At 40.9% G+C, this 19,113-nt stretch overlaps 1 protein-coding gene across 1 annotated transcript; it reads right to left on the bottom strand.

Annotated features, from left to right (window-relative positions):
• Window positions 1-828: 828 nt before the first annotated feature.
• On the bottom strand, window positions 829-18,908 carry BLOC1S6 (biogenesis of lysosomal organelles complex 1 subunit 6). The gene is made up of 5 exons (XM_056135362.1): window positions 18,698-18,908; window positions 14,638-14,779; window positions 10,283-10,370; window positions 4,386-4,472; window positions 829-3,874 (listed from the first exon to the last, which is right to left on the bottom strand). Exons 1-5 carry the CDS (start codon window positions 18,777-18,779, stop codon window positions 3,755-3,757), a joined length of 519 nt encoding a protein of 172 aa, XP_055991337.1. The 5' UTR covers window positions 18,780-18,908; the 3' UTR covers window positions 829-3,754.
• Window positions 18,909-19,113: the final 205 nt, after the last annotated feature.

Genomic DNA, 19,113 nt, shown 5'->3' with positions numbered 1-19,113 from the left:
GTGAAAATGAGTCTAGGGGGTCAACTGCCAGGACAAGGTGGGCCACAGGGAGGAAACAAGACCTGAAGGGGGTGATGATCAAAAAAAAGACAAAGAAACACTGGGTTATAGACAGGGAACTTTGAAATTTCTATTGAACCACTAAAAATTGTAGCTTGGCTAGAGAGATAATACAGTGGGTAGGGTGCTTGCCTTGTATATGACCAACCTGAGTTCAATACCTGGTACCACATATGGTCCCTGGAAATGCACCAGGAGTGATTCCTGAGTGCACAGCCAGTAGTAAGCCCTGAGTACTGCTATGTATGGCCCCCCCGCAAATTAAATTAAATAAGCACACCCATGTGCTTTTAAAAAATTTAAAGAGTCGCCCTTATGCTTTTCCCAGAGAAAAGAATTTTATGAGGTAGGTTATCTCAAACAGAATATTTTCACACTTTATCACTTTCTATTTCTGAAATAGTGAGTGGACTTCTTCTCCTATGCGGGATTGCCATTTTAGGATGCAATCAACACAGAACATAAAGAGGAATAAAACAGCTGAGAAAGCACAGAAATGAAATTTCAGAAATACTAAACAGAAAAAGGGAACTACAGCGGTAGGGCGTTTGCCTTGCACGCAGCCAACATGGCCGACCCGAGTTCGATTCCTCCGCCCCTCTCGGAGAGCCCGGCAAGCTACCGAGAGTATTCGATATGCCAGACACAGTAACAACAAAGTCTCCAATGGAGACGTTACTGGGCCCGCTCGAGCAAATCGACGATCAACGGGAGGGCCTTTACCTTTTACCTTTACAAAATAGTGCTTGAAAAAACCACACTGCATAATTCAGTAACCTTTTTTATTATGTTTTTTCAACTGTTGAAAGTAGTCCTCATCTAATACACTTAAAATCTTGGAAAATGTAAACTTGGCATAGTTATACACCATATTCACCCAAAATCCTGCTGTAGACACAATCCATATTACATTCAACATCTGCACATTTACGAGTTCCTATTGCTAAGTAAATACAAACTCCTATCACTTTAGTTTAGTGCAGATATGATAGGTTTCAAAAGTAGAGAACATTTTTCAACCCCCTTCAAAAAAAAAAAAAACCCAGAGTACCAATTCATCATTTTACACAAAAATACAAAACTAATTTAAGTTTAGTCAGTAAGATATGTCTTGATGCTTCTGAAATACAGCTATAGTTTCAAATTTTAATTACAAAAGTGATGGTACTTCTGATTAATGGTTGACCTAAAAAGAGTAAATTTTAATACATGTGACTACCATATTAAAGTCTTCAAAATTTTAAAGAATAGAACCCTAAATACGTACCTTGCAATTCACTCAATAAACATGATTGCAATAGAGAATACTGAAGTTCAGTTAACCAAAAGACTTTTATCTATTTCCTGCCAGCTATCTATTTTCAATCTTAAATCTGACTTTAAACTAATGCAGTTTAGAATTTCAAAGATTAACCCAACAAGTTTTACTAAATAACTAAAATTATTCTCCATCCTTATAAATAACTAGACTTCTGGCATCAGAATGATCTGGGAAGCTCTTTAAAATTTACATGGTCCTCCCTAACCAGAACTAATGAATAAAAATATCCAAAAATGGGGACCAGCGAGATAGTATAGCAGGTAAGCTGTGTGCAAGGTGTTGCACACAGCTAATGTGGGTTTGATCTCAGGCATTCCATATGGTCCCCCAATACTGCCAGGAGTAATTCCTGAGTGCAGAGCCAGGAGTCAGCCCTGAGCATAACTGCGCTCCAGCCAAAAATAAAGAATACCCTAAAATATTATTTTAAGTTCCCAGGTGATGGTAAAACAAAGTCCGCTGTGGGAATCTCTGACATAAGCAGTTTGACTAGTAGTTTCTAACTGTTACATTACACAAGAATCAATTGAAGAAATTTCTTTTAAAGGAGAAATAAGTGTTTCATACTTTGAGAGTGGTACCTCTAATCCAGAATTTTATTCTTTTTTTAATATCTTGTCGGGAGGATGGGGGGTTGCAGCCAGGCAGCACACAGGGATTCTTGGGGGGAGGCAGAGATATGTGATGCTGGGGATATAACCAGGGTCAGTCACATGCAAGGCAAATGACTTAGCTTAGCTCCATACTATCTCTCCAGCCACAAGAAACTAGCATTTTAAATATTCATTGCAGTTGGTCTAGGAACCACTCTCTGAAACAATGTAAATTCTTGTGTGATTAAATGAGTTACATTCACTATTTTAGGTGACATCATTTGTCCTACAAACCCCAACTGATTCTGTCCTATGCAATAGTGTCTAACATTTTGCCTTTCCAATAAAAATAAATTTATATTCTTTATGAAGTCAAGTGAATTGTGAAAATCTTCATTCATTAAAGGGAAAGGTTTTCAAACAAATTATTTATACCTTAAATACATCAGATCTTAGCACTCAACTTGAATCTAATGCCCCTTCCTCATTAAGATATGTGATTAGAGGTAGTAATTCCAGCTTACCAAATGTGTAATTCAGATTATAAAATATATACATTCTAACATACAGTTTTACAGGTTCTATACAATCTCTATATAACAGAGATTGGAGAACAGCTGGATAGAAAATACTTAAAACAGTAAATAATATACTCAATTTTAAACTATGGAATGTCATATTTCCTGCATACAATAAGTTTCTACAGAAAAAGAAAAAAACATAAAAGGTATCATGCTGCCTTTTTTACAAAGAAGGTATTTACTAATTTTCCACCATTCCTGTATTACCCATAAAACGAGTTGTTGGAGTACATTAGGAATTTCTTAAAGGCACAAAAAAAATAAGTCGCATATAAAACCACACAGCAAATAAGAGAATAATCAAATTATATGTATATATATGTATATATATATATTAGATCTTCCACTTGGATTACTGAGCTCATTATCTTATCAACTTTAACAAGTGCATCTCAATATATTACCAATTATCACAAATATTTACACATATTTGAGTGTGTGACAGCTCCACCAAATTTTAGAAATGGATATAATTTCCTTTGAATCCACATAATCTACATAAGAACTAAATAAACAACTGTGATTAGGTAGCAGACAATGTATAGGGTCAGGGTTCTATCTAGCTCACCTATTCTATGTCTAAGATGCTATTACTTTCCGGACACTCGCCTACCATGCTTTTCAGGAAGGCCTACACCATCTCTTTTCCAGGAGCATATGTGATTTAAGACTTAGCATTTCGTCTTAACAAACCAATCAAAAACAAATAGGCAAAATTCAGTAATGCATTGTCAGAAAAGGAAAATCATTTCATAAAGGAAGATATTGTGACTTTTAAATCCATATGAAGAGGTCAATATTTTCATACAAATTTTTAACCATTTTAGGGGATAGGCTATTAAATCACTTTCCAATTTATAAACAACTCAAGGCAAAATTAATGAAGTTTTAAATTAATACAGTGATACCAGCACTGCAATCTGTGCTAATTTAACCACATTCCACATTCAAGTGTGAGCCACACAGCATCGTCAACTAAGCTGAAAAAACATAAATATGGGACACTGTGTCTTTTACAGAGGAAAAAGGAGTTTCTTTAAAGGTTAAAATGAAAATATGGAGACACGGTACTCTGGGAAAGGAATTTCACAACAGGATTAATGTATAAGGCACTATATATTAACTTCAGTCTACATTTAGGTCATCTTGGACCCAGAGGATCTGGGACAGAAACATGCCCTGACACACTGAACCTTTATTCATGTCCTTTTAGCTGGTTTGGCAGTTAACTGCTTTTCTCTTTCAAATTCTTTCTCTCGTTGTTGCTCCCTTTCCAACTCTTCTTTTTGTCTCTTCTGCTGCAGCTTAAGTGCTCTTTTCTATGTCAAAAAAAAAAAAAATCCAAACCAAACAAATTAAAGATTCAGGTTATAATCTAATTTAATAGTACTTTGATATAAGTTATCAATATGTTTTAATAAATTTCATAGTAACTTATAAATTCATTCTTGATCATTAAAAATCTCCTTAATAACTCCCACAAAAATTATTCTAAATTTGTATTAAGAACTGCAGTGACATATTTCAAAAATACAAGCCGACTAGTCCAGCTATCAGAGGAGCCCATCATGCATTTCAAAAGAGTATTTTTCAGTGGTTGGGCTACTCAGGGATTACGCCTTCTCTGGGGTCCATATGTGGTGCAAGGAATTAAACCCTGTGTGCAAGGCAAGCACCCTACCCATGGCAGTATCACTCCAGCCCCCTCAAGAGTATTTTTTAACAGAAAACAATTAGCCATGAATTCAGTATGTCACCTTATACGACATTTAAAAGGTTAGAAAATGAAATCTACTTTTTCTAAACAAAGTTGAAGAATTTTCTGCTCACTTTCAGTTTTGAAGTCTTTTCATGAAGCATCAGCATCTCTTTTCTTATATTCACCAGCTTCGCATGATAATGCTTAGCTTCAGTAAACTGAACATGGAAAAATTAAATGGAAAGTAAAATTGAAATAGCAAAATTAAGTCAAAATATAAAAACAAAAAGGTAAGTCAATGCATAAGTCATGGCTCACTCTTCCTAAATTGGTTAAATTTTGTAAAGTCTTATTAATTATCTCCATATTTTAGTTTCTGAATTCAAATTTCATTTAAACCATTAAGATTTTGAAAACCTTTAGGACTTCGAAATCCATTAGGATTTCAATTCACTTTAGATGAGTTGCTAAACACACACACACACACACACACACAATATAGTTTATAGTAATATTTTGCTTGAAAAACATGCAACATGATATCCTATAATTCCTGGGAGATTATCCAATAATGTTCTCAATTTCATGCCTTGCAAGATGCCAACACTAGCTGATTCCAGGAACCAGTGGTCTGCTGAGCAGTGACAGCACTGCAGCCTGAAAGTTCCCAAGCACTGCCCAGATGACCCAGCACTATAGGGTCAAAGCAACACCACATCCTTGGGCCTTCACATTGGTTGGCCAAGAATCGCCAGGAAGGACCCCACAGCCTCTTAAGCTTCTCTTGCGAAGCCCCCCAAAAGACAAAAAAAAACCCGAAATAAAATAAAGACATAAAGACATAAATAAAATAAAGACTCCCTTTACAAGGGAGTACATAGGACCGTTTTAGTGAAACATCTGCCCATTAGGAAAAACCAAACAAAGGAGCTCTAAGAACAAGTTTGGGCGAAAGGGCGTCTGTGTGGACACTTTCCTTCTCCATGAAACAAAAATGAGGTAGGTGGATCAGTAGAGAGATTAGTGGCCTTCGGGAGGCAGTTGAGTTCCTATCTGATAATCTCTTTGGGGAGGGGCTTTCAGTTCCTAAATAACACAAACGCCTAAGGCTGAGAGGAGACTAAGTTTCTGCCCCTTTGACAAGCAACAGTACTGATTCTGTCTGATTCATTCAGTCATCATTCAGCCATTCAACAAATACTTATTTGTCAACTCAGTGGGGAAGACAAACGTAGTCAGTGTAGTCTTTGCCCTGCTTCACAAGCCTGGAACTCTTTAGACAAATTTATTTCCTACAGCCTGTTGCCTACTACTAGAAAGCATGAACTATACTTTTTATTATTGTGAAAAATATTAGCAGTGTCACTGTAGCACTGTCCTCCCATTGTTCATCAATTTGCTCAAGCGGGCGCCAGTAACGTCTCCATTGTGAGACTTGTTACTGTTTTTGGCATATCAAATACACCACAGGGAGCTTGCCAGGCTTGGCCGTGTGGGCAGGATACTCTTGGTAGCTTGCCGGGCTCTCCGAGAGAGATGGGAAAATTGAATCTGGGTCAGCCACATGCAAGGCAAATGCCCTACCCATTATATTATTAAGTTATATTTGTCCTTGGGCTGGAGCAATAGCACAGCAGGTAGGGAGTTTGCCTTGCATGCAGCCGACCCGGCCAACCCGAGTTCAATTCCTCTGTCCCTCTTGTAAAGCCTGGCAAGCTCCCCGTGACATATTCAATATGCCAAAACACAGTAACAAGAAGTCTCACAATGTTACTGGCCCACTAGAGCAAATCGATGAACAACAGGAGTGCAGTGCAGTGCTATATTTGTCCAATTCTAGGTCAATTTTCTAGTCCAGAGAGATAATACAGAGGTTAAAGAACTTGGCTTCCACTTGGCTGACCATGGTTTAATCCCCAGCATCACTTATGGTCCCCCAAGCACAACCATGAGTGACCCCTGAGCACAGAGGCAGAGTAAACTCTAAGCACCTGTGTACCCCAAACTCTAAGCACCCCCAACCCAAAATAAAAAGAAAGGAAAAAAAGGCAAGAAAATACATAGCAAAGTCAAACTGCTATGGATACAGCTACCTAGGATATACTAGGACCCAAGTTTGAACGCTAACATCAATTGATTGCCTAGCCCCTGTACTGCTGGTACAGCTCTGGAAGCATCCCCAGCACTGCATCCTCGACCTGTTACTGAATCACCCAGGTTGGTTGGCTGAGCATTGTTTAGGAACCCACCCATTCCCTCCCCAAAATAGCTGATTTTCTGAATTTTCTGAGGTATGTTTCAAAATCCACAAGTTCCTTATTTTTGTTAATTCTCTTAAAGAACCAGTTCATCTTTTTTAAAAAAAAATGTAGAGTTCCAATAAAATTCAACTATTGTAGTTCATAATGAAACAAGTATGTGGTCTTTCACAAAGGGTCTATTTTACTGTTAACTTGATACAGTATTATGAACAGGCTATACAATTAAATAAAATGGGAATGCGTGCAAGCATGTGGCTAGCTAAAGCCATCTTACTTAATAGCTGCTGTTCAGCAGCTGGTGCACTTCTGCTTCTCTGTTGGCAAGAAAGACATTCATGGCTCAGGCTAGCAAGCAGCAGTCACAGTCCCAACACTGCACAGATGAGTCAGACTCAAAGACAGGGGCTATTTGCAAGAAGGAGTGCAGGGTTCACTATGTCAAAGGATGAATGATTCTAGGAGTGCTAAAGGCTCTTCCTCATCTTTGTCCTCTAACCAGCAAACCAAGAAAGGAAAAAACAACTTCAAGACTGAGGGGAGTAAAGTTTTTCCAAGGAAAACCTTCAAACTCCTCCCAACCAGCACCAAGAGAATTAAAAATAAGCAGCTGGCAGACATCATTTCTGAGCTTTCAGCTCACTGCAGTGCTGGTCTAACATCTGTGAACAGAGATCAGCTGCTCTAGGGCCTCCAGAATCATGTGGGGGTGGGGGGAAGTGAAAACACTTTTTCATTAAATTATTCCTTCAATGTTTCAAAGATTGTATTTTGAAAAGAATCTATCACTTCAATTGGTACTCAAGGAATTGGTAGCTTGAACATACTGAAAAGTTGAAGTACAGCACAAACTATTCCAGAAGTCCTCCTTCCTATCTGCTCACTTCTTCTGTTTTTATTTGGGGGTCACACCCGGCCGTGCTCAGGAATCACTCCTGGTGGGCTCAGGAAACCTTAGGGAATGCAGGGAATCAAAGCTGGGCCAGATGCATGCAAGGCAAACACCTTACTCTCTGTACTCTCTCCAGCACCCTCTGCTTACTTCTTATAAACTAATTCTGCTAACTCCTTTGTGGAAAAGTATGACCCTTGGTACATGGTCAACATAAATAACCGAATGGTCAGACAGTGGATCAAGAGCTACACTACATAAATGGGTTTTTCACAACTCTTACATTATTTGCCCATCACAGAGAAAGCTGTTTATGATTTCAATAGGGGTCACAGTTGGCAATGCTGGGGGAGAAGGGAAACATGGTACCAGGGATCAAACCCAGGATCTCACACATGCTCAGCATGTGTTCTACCCTTGAGCCATAGTCTCAGCTTGGAAATAACTTTTAAAAATTAAGGGTGACTCAGGCTATTGGGAGAATTTGCTCCACATACTGATAGAACTGAGGTTCCTGTTTACACACATTCAGGTTGCTGATTCCTGAGTTATCAACTTGTTTTATTTTTTATTCCCCACCACATTCCCATCCCCTCACTGTTTCTGATGCTGCTGTTGTTTTGATGACCAGCTGCACATGGTAGGGCTTACCTTGTGCAGCAGGGTTGCACATTGTTGCTGCGTTCACACACTTGGCCCCGCACTCCTGAGATATGCACTGCTTCAGCTGCAGGGCTTGCACACAGGCTCACAAGGGTTTACACTCTTACTGGAGGTACACAAAGTCATAGTGCTCACTGGGGATCACACTGTGCTGCTGTTATGTGAACTCACCAGAAGTTATACTTCCTGGCTGTGGTTCTTATTTATCTTTCTAGTTGTGGGGCTTGCCACGAGCGTGGGGAGGGGTGGCACCCCTTTCAGTGGTGCCTACACAATCTGGCTATGGTGTGGCTGGAAATCACTTACAGCAGTGCTGGGTAACACAGAGCAGTCAGGACTTAGTTCAGCATATATGGACACTGGGGATTTGAACTCATGATCGTATGCTTGCAAGGCAGGCACTCAAGCCAATGCACTATTCCTGTGGGCCTTATTATTTTGAAAGTGTGGGGAGAATAGCACTAGGTAAAGAGTGGGATATTTATTATTATTCAGTCTTATTTCTTAATATTTGGGTTTTTAAGGTTGGTTTTATCTTGGGGGGGAGAGGACCAATATTCAGTGGTGCTCCAGAGAACGTATGGTGCCAGAAATGGAACCCAGGACTCCAACATGCAAAGCATGAGCTCAGCCCATTGTGCTATCTATGTTCTAATACTTTTGTTGAAACTTAAGGCACCTTGCTACAGAAGGCAGAATCATAATAGCAACATTTAGAACTCATAAAGTTCTGTAATACTAGCTAAAATTCAGTCAGAGAAGAATAAGCATTTGGGTTCAGATGCTTGCAGTCTAAATTTCAAAAAGCTTAAGTTTGTGCAAGTTACATTTATATATATGCAAGTTGGAAATGTACTTCTAAAACCACACTCCTTTGTTCTAAAATTAATTTCCCTTCTTAGAAGGGAACACTGATATTTAACAATTTGTAGACTACAATCTCCTGGATATAATAAAGTCAACACCCAGATAGTAGATACCACATAGGAAATTAATTTTATGTTTTCTCTTATAGACCAATTTCATTTACTGTGAAAATATTAGAGGTTAAAATCAGAATTTATGAAATTCTTCAGTAAAAATACCTTAACCTGTTAAAGTAAGGTGTGGAATAAGAGTAACTCAATGGATTAATTATATGTTGTGGATTACTTAAACCTGCATTTGTAATTGAGCTAAAAAAATATTGAAACAAACCACACACCCAAAAGAGGCCAAAATTAAATTGCTAATATTAATAAAACAAGTAATTGCTAAAAAGAGAAGCTTTTTTTTCTGTTTTGGGGCCAAACACAGTGGTGCTCAGGAGTTACTCCTGGCTCTGCACTCAGGAATGACTCCTAGCAGTGCTCCACTATGGGATATGGGATATTAGGGATCCATATGGGATCCCACATGGGATAGCACTGCACTGCACTGCACTGTCCTCCGTTGTTCATCGATTTGCCCGAGCAGGCACCAATAATGTCTCCATTGTGAGTCTTGTTGCTGTTTTTGGCATATCGAAAATGTCATGGTTAGCTTGCCAGGCTTTGCCATGCGGGTGAGATACTCTCGGTAGCTTGCCGGGCTCTCCGAGAGGGGCAGAGGAATCAAACCAGGGTTGGCCCGGGGTCAGCAGCGTGCAAGGCTACTGGGGATTAAACCTGGGTCGGCCATGTGCAAGGGAAACTCGCTATACTATCTCTCTGCCCCAGAAGTACTTTTCTTAGGAAAAAAAACGTACCCCCAGAAGTTCCATATTCTTAGCTTTTGTAAATTATTATAAGTAGATTTATTTCATTTTTTTATAAGCTCAAATTTCCAATCATATATGCAAACACTCAAACGATAACAATTTAAGACAATAAAAGAACATCAAGATTTCCTATTAAAACTTAAATTTTAAATTTTACCAATTACAAGATTTAAAAAAAATACATACATATATATCTATATATATAAATATATATGACTAAGTTGGGGAGCTGGAGCGATAGTACAGCAGGTAGGGCATTTGCCTTGCATGAGGCCGACTCAGGTTAGGTTCCCAGCATCCCATATGGTCCCTGAGCACCGTCTGGAGTAATTCCTGACTACAAAGCCAGGAGTAACCCCTGTGCATCGCCAGGTGTGACCCAAAAAAGAAAAAAAAAAAGAATAAGTTGGGAGAATAAAACTATAGTCAGTTCTAAAACAAACTGCCATTAAGCTGTATGAATAAAATCATACTTACCAATGCATTAATATCCAACATAGAATGACATTCCTTAAATTTTGAAATCTCTTGTTCCAGTGTATCTAGTAATATAACTTGGTTCTGTCTGAAAGAAAAACATACAGCCAAATAAACCTGACATACCATAAATGCTGAAATCATTTCATCTAGGTTCAAATGTTAGAAATTAACATTTGACTGAAATTAACATGTACTGACTTTCCAAGGTTTATTTGATAAAGCATATTTTTTCAGAAAATAATATTCCAATTTGCTAATAATCTGGCAATCCAATCTGCCTTTCCCCAATTTCAACCTAATAGCTAGTCAATTTTAATGTTATTTTATTACTTGTTATTTTGAGCAACTCTTTTATGCTGGAAACACTGAAGCCCCAGAGTAATAGTATAGCAGGTGGGATGCTTGCCATGCATGGTGAACTCAGCAGATTCGATTCTTGACAACGCATATGGTCACCCAAGCCCCCAGAAATGATTCCTGAGAGCAGAGCCAGGTGTAAGCTCCAAGCACAACCAGGTGTGAACGCTCCCCTCTTCCCAAAAACGTACTGAAATGTAAAAATGACAACAATCTCATAAAAGAACTGACAAACAATAACTTTTCAAAGTAGAGTTGGAAATACGTATTAGGGATTAGTCAAAAAAGAAACAAATAAGAATTAAAAAAAAAGACTAAGAATCATAAGGTTGCCTGCCCAGTTGTGAAATCTTAGAAACTGAGTTTATTTTCACCATAGAAACTGGCCCACATCCAGAAAGAACAAAAGCAACTGGTATTGGCGCGTATGTGGGGAGAAAGGGACTCTCTTCATTGCTGGCAGGAATGCCGACTGGTTCAGCCCTTTTGGAAAACAGTATGGACGCTTCTTAAAAAATTAGAAATTGAGCTCCCATTTGACCCAGCAATAACCACTCCTGAGAATATATCCCAGAGAGGCAAAAAAGTATAGTAGAAATGATATCTGCACTTGTATGTTCACTGCTGCAGTGTTTACAATAGCCAAAATTTGGAAATAACCCAAGTGCCCAAGAACAGTGACTGGTTAAAGAAACTTTGGTACATCTACACAATGGAATACTATGCAGCTGTTAGAAAAGATGAAGTCATGAAATTTGCATATAAGTGGATCAACATGGAAAGTATCATGTTAAATGAAATGAATCAGAAAGAGATGGACAGGCATAGAAAGATTGCACTCATCTGTGGAGTATAAAGTAACAGAATGGGAGATTAATTTCCAGGGGTAGTAGAGATAAGGACCAGGAGTTCTGCTTCACAGCTTGGAAACTGGCCTCACATGCTGGGGAAAAAGGCAGCTCAGATGGAGAAGGGAACACCAAGTAAAGGATGTTGGAAGGAACCAGTCAGTTTGAAAGATGTGTGCCGAAAGTAGATTATAGATCAAACACGATGGCCACTCAATACCTCTACTGAAAACTACAACACCCAAAAGGAAAGAGAACAAAAGGGAATGCCCTGCCACAGAGGTAGGGTGGGGTGGGGGGATGGGGTAGGATATTGGGAACATTGGTAGAGGAGACTGAGTTCTGGTGGAGGGATGGGTAAACTATTATTGTATGACTGAAATACGAAAGTTCGTAAGTTTGTAACTCACAGTGATTCACTATTAAAATTTTTTTAAAAAGAAATTGAGTTTATTTTTATGTAAATGTCTTCATTTATAAAGCAAAAAGGTCAGTCGAAGTAACTCTAAAGTTCCTCATCAAAACTGATTAAAAATCTACTATGGAGAGAAACCAATTTTCCTAATAATACTAATTCTCTTCATATCAATTAATGCTAGGATCACAGGATTGTAAGTGACACTCAAGGATCATAAAATGCAATATTTTAAGGAATATTATAAACAAAGTAAACATGATGTGATTTGTTTCTAAGACTACATTCGGAACAGTGAAGAAGAAAAAAATAAAACAGCAATGACAAAGCTGAAGGACAATTATAACATCCACATCAGGTTATAACTGAAACAAAAACTGAAAAGAAAAAAATACCAAATTACTAGTAAAATTTATGAAAGTGCAGTCATCATTACCAAATCCACCACCATTAAAAGGATAGCAAACGCTCAGCAATTTTGCCAATAAATTTAGTTCGATGAAAGACTGAATCCTTGAAAGATACTATCAAAACTTACAAAGGGAGACACAAATCCTTGAAAGATACTCTCAAAACTTACAAAGGGAGACCCAGAGCACCAACAGAAATGATTCCTGACCACAGAGCCAGGAATAAGCTCTAAGCACTATTGCATGTGCCTCTTTCCCCCAAAAAAGACATTGAATTAAAATAATAAAATGACAAATATACATAAACTATAGTTTTGGGGAGAGGGAGAGATGCTTCCCAATCTGTGCTCAGAAGACATTGGGGGCCCTCCTGGTGAGAGCCTGTTATTTAACTGCCAGGATCCACATATTTAGACTCTGTAAGACTTGAAGCTTCCTGGGCCAGGCCTATCAGTTGGGGCAGGACGGTGGGGGGTAATGTACCATCAGAAATAAAACAAGAGCCTTATCAATGTACTGCTGATCCCTGAAGCTATCTCCCTGGCTCTAATTATGTTCTCGGTCTTCTATACCCAATGTTAATTACAAAGTAAATTTTAATTTCTATCTACCACTCCTTAATCCCTGCAATTTCTATACTGGTAGTTTATAACAAAAATTAAACTGAAGACAGCTTCAGAATTGGAATCCAAATCCAGTGCAAATTGTGCACATGAATTGATTCCACTTCCATGGGTTCTATTTATTTATATAAAATGGGTCATCTCGCCATGGCTCCAGAGGCAAAAGGACTTAATCCAGAGCCCAACAGCTTGCAGCAGAAAAGTGAATGGATGCCTCCCCGGGAGGGAAAGGGTGTTCCTCCCTTCCGCCTCCCCCCCCCCCCCCCAATCCCGCCCCCAACAGCAAGGTGGCGACCGCCTTAGAACTTATAGGAAAGCCAAGTATGAGCTGGAGGTAACAGGGCAACTGCAGTCTCATGGGAAGGAGGGTACCAGCATATCCTTCACGCCCTACCAAGGTCACGAGTTGCCCCCACGAGTGGCTCTCTGGCACAGCCAAAACACCAGACGCACAGAAACCAATTTCGTAATGATCTGGCTCTTTGCAGAAATCCAAAATCATTATATGACATTATATGATTCTCATACCAGCTATAGAAAACAAAGTATTTCACAATGCCTTTTCAGCAATTCTGATTGTTGGGAGGGGGAAATTCTAAACAATAATGGTGCATCTTTTGTTGAAGTAATGAATGTAATCAATGTAGAGAAGAGTTAAGTAGAAATCATCTGCCTCACAGGCATTGGGAGGGGAGGTATATTGGGGGTTCTTGGTGGTAAAAAAATGAGTACTGGTGAAGGGAAAGGTGTTTGATCATTGTATGACCGAGACTTTAAACCTGAAATCTTTGTAACATTTCCCACAGTGATTCAATAAATAAATATAAGAAGAAAAAAATAAATAAAAAAGTAAGGTGGAGTTCATGCCCAATTCAATCAGCTAAATCAGTGGCTGAATAAATAGCAGTACTCCTACACACACACAAAAAAAAAGAAGGGCCATCTCAAAAAAGGGTGATTTAGCAATTTAACAGTAATAAAAGAATTTTAAAAGATTCTTCCAGACTCTCAATGGAGGCAATTTTTTTTTTCTTTTTGAGTAACACCTGGCAATACTCAGGGGTTACTCCTGCACTCAGGAATTATTCCTGGTAATGCTCAGGGGACCATATGGGATGCCAGGGATCGAACCCAGGTCAGTCACATGCAAGGCAAATGCTGACCCACTGTACTACTGCTCTGGCCCATGGAGGCCGTTTTCCAACTCCACTAACAAAACAGATCTACACCCACCCTGTGAGACTGCCAATAGGTGATACTTTCATAAAATAACAGTGAATACCAAAATCAACAACAGAATCTAAGATCTAGAGACACTTCTTTTCTTTTTTTTTTTTTTTTTTTGCTTTTTGGGTCACACCTGGCGATGCACAGGGGTTCCTCCTGGCTCTGCACTCAGGAATTACTCCTGGCGGTGCTCGTGGGACCATATGGGATGCTGGGAATCGAACCCACGTCAGCTGCGTGCAAAGCAAACACCCTAACCACTGTGCTATCACTCCAGTCCCTGACTAGGGATACTTCTTAAGCAGTCAATGTTACTTTTTACTACCTTCCACTGCCAGTTGCTATCTTTACTGAGAATATTTATTAAATATTACAAACTATTGTACTTGAATACAATGCATACACCTTTACTAGTGAATCAGACAGACTGTGCTAGAGGGGAAATGAGTGCCCTTCTGGTGTGACAGCTCACGTGAGTTCCTGGAGGGCTTGCTTGGATCTCTGCAGATCTGGCAGATAGTGAGAAAGCAATCCTTCCACCAGTTGCTCCACAGCTTTGTCTTCTACTGGCCCATCCTCAACGAGCCCTTCATCTGGAGAAGAGTCACTTAAACCTGTACCCAAGCAGAAATCAAATTTAGGAGATCAAATTGGCATGGAGGAAAGAGGGGAGGTTAGCAATGGGAATCGGTGCACACACAGAGATTAATACAGATATAAACTTTTATCTTCTGAATTTCCTCTCAAAACCAAATTATAGGTTACTGGTACAAGATAATGTTTGGGTTAAAAGAATAACATGAAAAATTCTGAAACTATACTTTAGGCAGGAGAGTTATAGATTCTGGGTCACTATTAAAGGAACCTAGGGGCTGGAGTGATAGCACAGAGGGTAGGGCATTCGCCTTGCACACAGCCAACCTGGGTTCGTTTCCCAGCATCCCATATGGTCCCCCGAGCACGGCCAGGAGTAATTCCTGAATGCAGAGGCAGGAGTAACCCCTGAGCATTGCTGGATGTGACCAAAAAAGAAAATAAATAAATAAAAATATATAAAGGAATCCAAAGACTAAAAGTAGGAAAGCTGTTAAAATGAGGCAAGAAATCCTGATTTCAAAAGCATACAGAAATTATATGTGTGTATATAAGTGTATAAGTGTATTAGCAATGCCTGCAGGCATTTTGGGAGCAACACCTACTAGTGCATGGTGGCTATTCCCAGCTGGTTGGTGGGAGGGGTGTCACCCCTGGCAGTGCTGGGGGAACCTGTGACATGAAGGATCAAAATGAGCCTCTTGTGCTCAAGCCCTTTGAGCATATCCTGGTATTTAAAAAGACTTTCCCCCAATCTGTGTAAGTAAAACTGTATGTGCTGACTCAAATACATTGGTGCATATATACATATATGTATATATATATATAAAATAGCTAAAAGCATTTTTTTCCTAATCTGTGGAACTAAAAATATAAGTCAATGTATATTTTGCATATAGTTCACTACACGTTTTACATGTTAAAGAAAGAGGCAGTTTTGTTGTTTGTCAGCAGGAAAGATTTTCTAAGAATTTCTCCTCTTCTCTTGAAAATGAAACTCAGCACTAGAACTCTGGCTCTTGAATGGGGTCCTGGGTTCCCTTCCCAGCACCACAGAATAAGAAAAAGGAAAACCTTTTCTTCTTGTCTGAGAATTGGCATCTTAATTTACAGTAGGAAATAGTGTACAATCACTGTCTCCTGTGTAGATCCATGTATGGTGAGAATGGTAAGGAAGGTCCCCAGGCCTCCTAGTATCACTTGAGAGCCCATTCCCCAAAAGTAAAGTAAGGTAAAGTAAAATAAGTAAAGGCCCTCCGTTGATCATCGATTTGCTCGAGCGGGCCCAGTAACGTCTCCATTGGAGACTTGGTTGTTACTGTGTCTGGCATATCGAATACTCTCGGTAGCTTGCCGGGCTCTCCGAGAGGGGCGGAGGAATCGAACTCGGGTCGGCCATGTTGGCTGCGTGCAAGGCAAACGCCCTACCGCTGTGCTATCGCTCCAGCCCTAAAGAAAAAAAAAAAACATAGCCAAGATCAAATAATCGTCTGTAATAGGTCAATAATGATTAGGTCATTAATAGGTCAATCATAGCTCAATAAATGGTTTCTCATTTCAGAACGGGGAAAGGTGAATGAGACGGTAATAATTCTGCTACTGTAGTCTAAAAGCAAGTAATTCGTGTAGTTACAGACATTCAGTTATTATACCCAATTCTTTATTGTGGAAGATTAAAGAACAAAAAATTCTTACCCTAGTCAAATAAGAAACATACTGCCCAACTCTATTGTATACTAGATTCTGAGATTGTAATAAATAAATCCCCTTCTCTGAAAGGTCAATCACAGGATGTAAGAAGTCATGTCAGGGAACAGTAACTATCAGGGAAATTCAGAAGAGGGAAAGATTAATTTCATCATAAAAGTCTGGAACCATCCCTAAAGAAAATGTGGATGCCAGTGCACAAACTTGAAAAACAGATGAAATTTTCATTTCATTTTAAGTGTTATTTACTGCAAAAAAGTGAAACAAATGGGGGTGGGGATCATAATCTGAAAAGTGAAAGTACTTCTCTGAGTCACTCTGGAGTTTCTTAAACAGTCTTCAAAATAGGTTATTTGAAGAAAAATAAACAAAAGCTAGGCTATTTGGAAATGAGGCCTTTGGGAAATAATATTGGTTTACTGAGGTCATGAGGAGAATGGATGGTCCCCAAGACAGGGCAGAGTCCAAGCCCACTTTCTCTCCACTATCTAATTACAGAGAGAGAAAATAGTCATTTGCAAGACAGGAAGAGGGTCTCCACTAGAAAGCAAATCTCTAGCTCTAAGATCTGGTCCCAGGCAACCTCTTTCTTCTACACTTCATGCTTTTTGCATTTCTACATGCAAAAAGATTGAACTATAGAATACTTCTACATTTTGTTGTCTGCATATTTGTGTAACAGTTCCTGCAGGATAAATTCTTAGGAAACTTAAGACACTTTATTCATTTCCAAAGGGAAACTGCGAAACTGAAAAACTGACTTCCTAATGTAACAGGCAGTGCTCATACAGCCCACTAGGCCTCAGGGATACCGTTTCCAAGTGAGTAAGATTTCTAAGACAGGACTGGAAGGGTTGCATCCTGTTTCAAAATAGGCCTGCTCTACAAAGAGGGAATCTGGGTGTCTAGAGTGCCAGCTATAAGGAGCAGTGAGGTATGCATCCATAGGATTGCCTATGAAGATTCTCAGCAAACTAGTAGAACAGACTTTTGTTTAACCAGCAGTAAGGAGCTACTGAAGATTTCCAAGCAAGGAAACAACATCAGAAGGCTTCTGCTTAAAGGTCATGCCCTGCCACAGAGGCGGGGTGGTGGGGGATGAGGTGGGGTTGGTGGGAGGGATGCTGAGTCCATTGGTGTTGGAAAATGGGCACTGGTGGAGGGATGGGTACTTGACCATTGTATGACTGAAATGCAAGCACAAAAGTTTGTAAGTCTGTAACTGTATCTCAGTGATTCACTAATAAAAAAAATTAATAATAATAAAAAAAGGCTACTGCTTTATCCTGAGTGATGTGGCAGCCAGCAGCAGGATGGATAGAAGGGGTGGAAGAAGCTGGAGATGGACCAGCCTTACGACTGTTTTTGTAGGGTGAAAAGAAAAAGAGGAGATGGAAACTGGGGTAGCAGAATCCTTCAGCTTGAATACTGGGCCAGAGGAAAATCACCTAAAAACATCCCCAAAATTGAGGAGTTCTATAGCACCATTAATAGCATCAGACATCTGCTTGGACGTGCGTGCTCTAGGTGAGGCTGGAGCAAAACCACCGTCCAATGAACAACCTAGCAGGCAAGTAGCTGTCAGGAGCCCGGCGAGCTGCAGACACGAAGGAGGCCTGTTTATAAAACAACTTCTGCAAGTGTGACTGCAGCCTCGGTGAGGAAAGGCCTGTCCAAGAACGGGCTGAGCGCACCACGTGGGTAAGGGCAGAAGCCCCGTATTTCTGGAACACGTCCCGTCCCATAACCTTCCTATCCAGGACTCCGCTTCTGACCCACACGGCACAGAACCTGCTGCCGGTTTTCTCAACTCCCCCAAGGACGGCGCGTAAACACCACCGTTCTGGGAGCACTGATACTCTTGGCATCCTCCTGGATGCCTTGGGATATCCAGAATAGCTCTGTGCACCCAAGGGGGTTGGATGACCGCGGAGGAGAGGGAGGCAGACAGCAAGCCAGCGGGAGCGTCAGGCCAAGAATATCGGCTACATTCATCCTCTGAATTACAAGCCGACCGCCCTCCCGACCACCCCACCCTCACCCACGACCGTGCCACAAGCCAACCACACACAATGTGGCCGGGATCAGCACTCACACACAGCAAATGACACCAACAGCAGCCGGCCGCAAGTGTGTGCGAACTCCCGGACTCCAGGCCGCCCCGGACCGCGGCGGCCGCCACCCTCCACCCTCGGGCCGGGCCAGAGCGACCACCCGCTGGGCTCACGTACCCGGCGCCGACTCCCCGGTCCCCAAGTCCTCGCCTGGCCCTGCCAGGACCCCGTCGCGGGGCGGAGGCTCAGAGACATTCATATCCCTCCCGCTAGGAACAGGGAAGCAGCAGTTGGATGGAAGGACGGACGCAGGAAGTCAGGACCCGAGGCCTCCAGCGTCCGCCGGACTTCGGCGCCCGCCGCACCCGGACGTGACGCCCCGGAAACGTGCGCGGCCCGGGCACGTGATCGGGGGTGGGTGGGTGCGCAGGTCTCCGCATTTGGACCCTTTTCCCCCTGCCCCACCCCTCGCCCCGCCGGTCGGTCCCGGCCAGGGCGCGGCCTCTGGAGAGGCGGCTGTGCGGAGCTCACGGGACTCCCCAGGCGCGCGGGGAAGCCTTGGGGTGACCGGAGCGGGCAGCTGCGGGAACCGA

This window comes from Sorex fumeus, unplaced genomic scaffold, assembly GCF_029834395.1.
Source record: "Sorex fumeus unplaced genomic scaffold, SorFum_2.1 ptg000111l, whole genome shotgun sequence".
Taxonomy (NCBI): domain Eukaryota; kingdom Metazoa; phylum Chordata; class Mammalia; order Eulipotyphla; family Soricidae; genus Sorex; species Sorex fumeus.
This window is presented reverse-complemented; position numbering and strand designations above follow the sequence as displayed.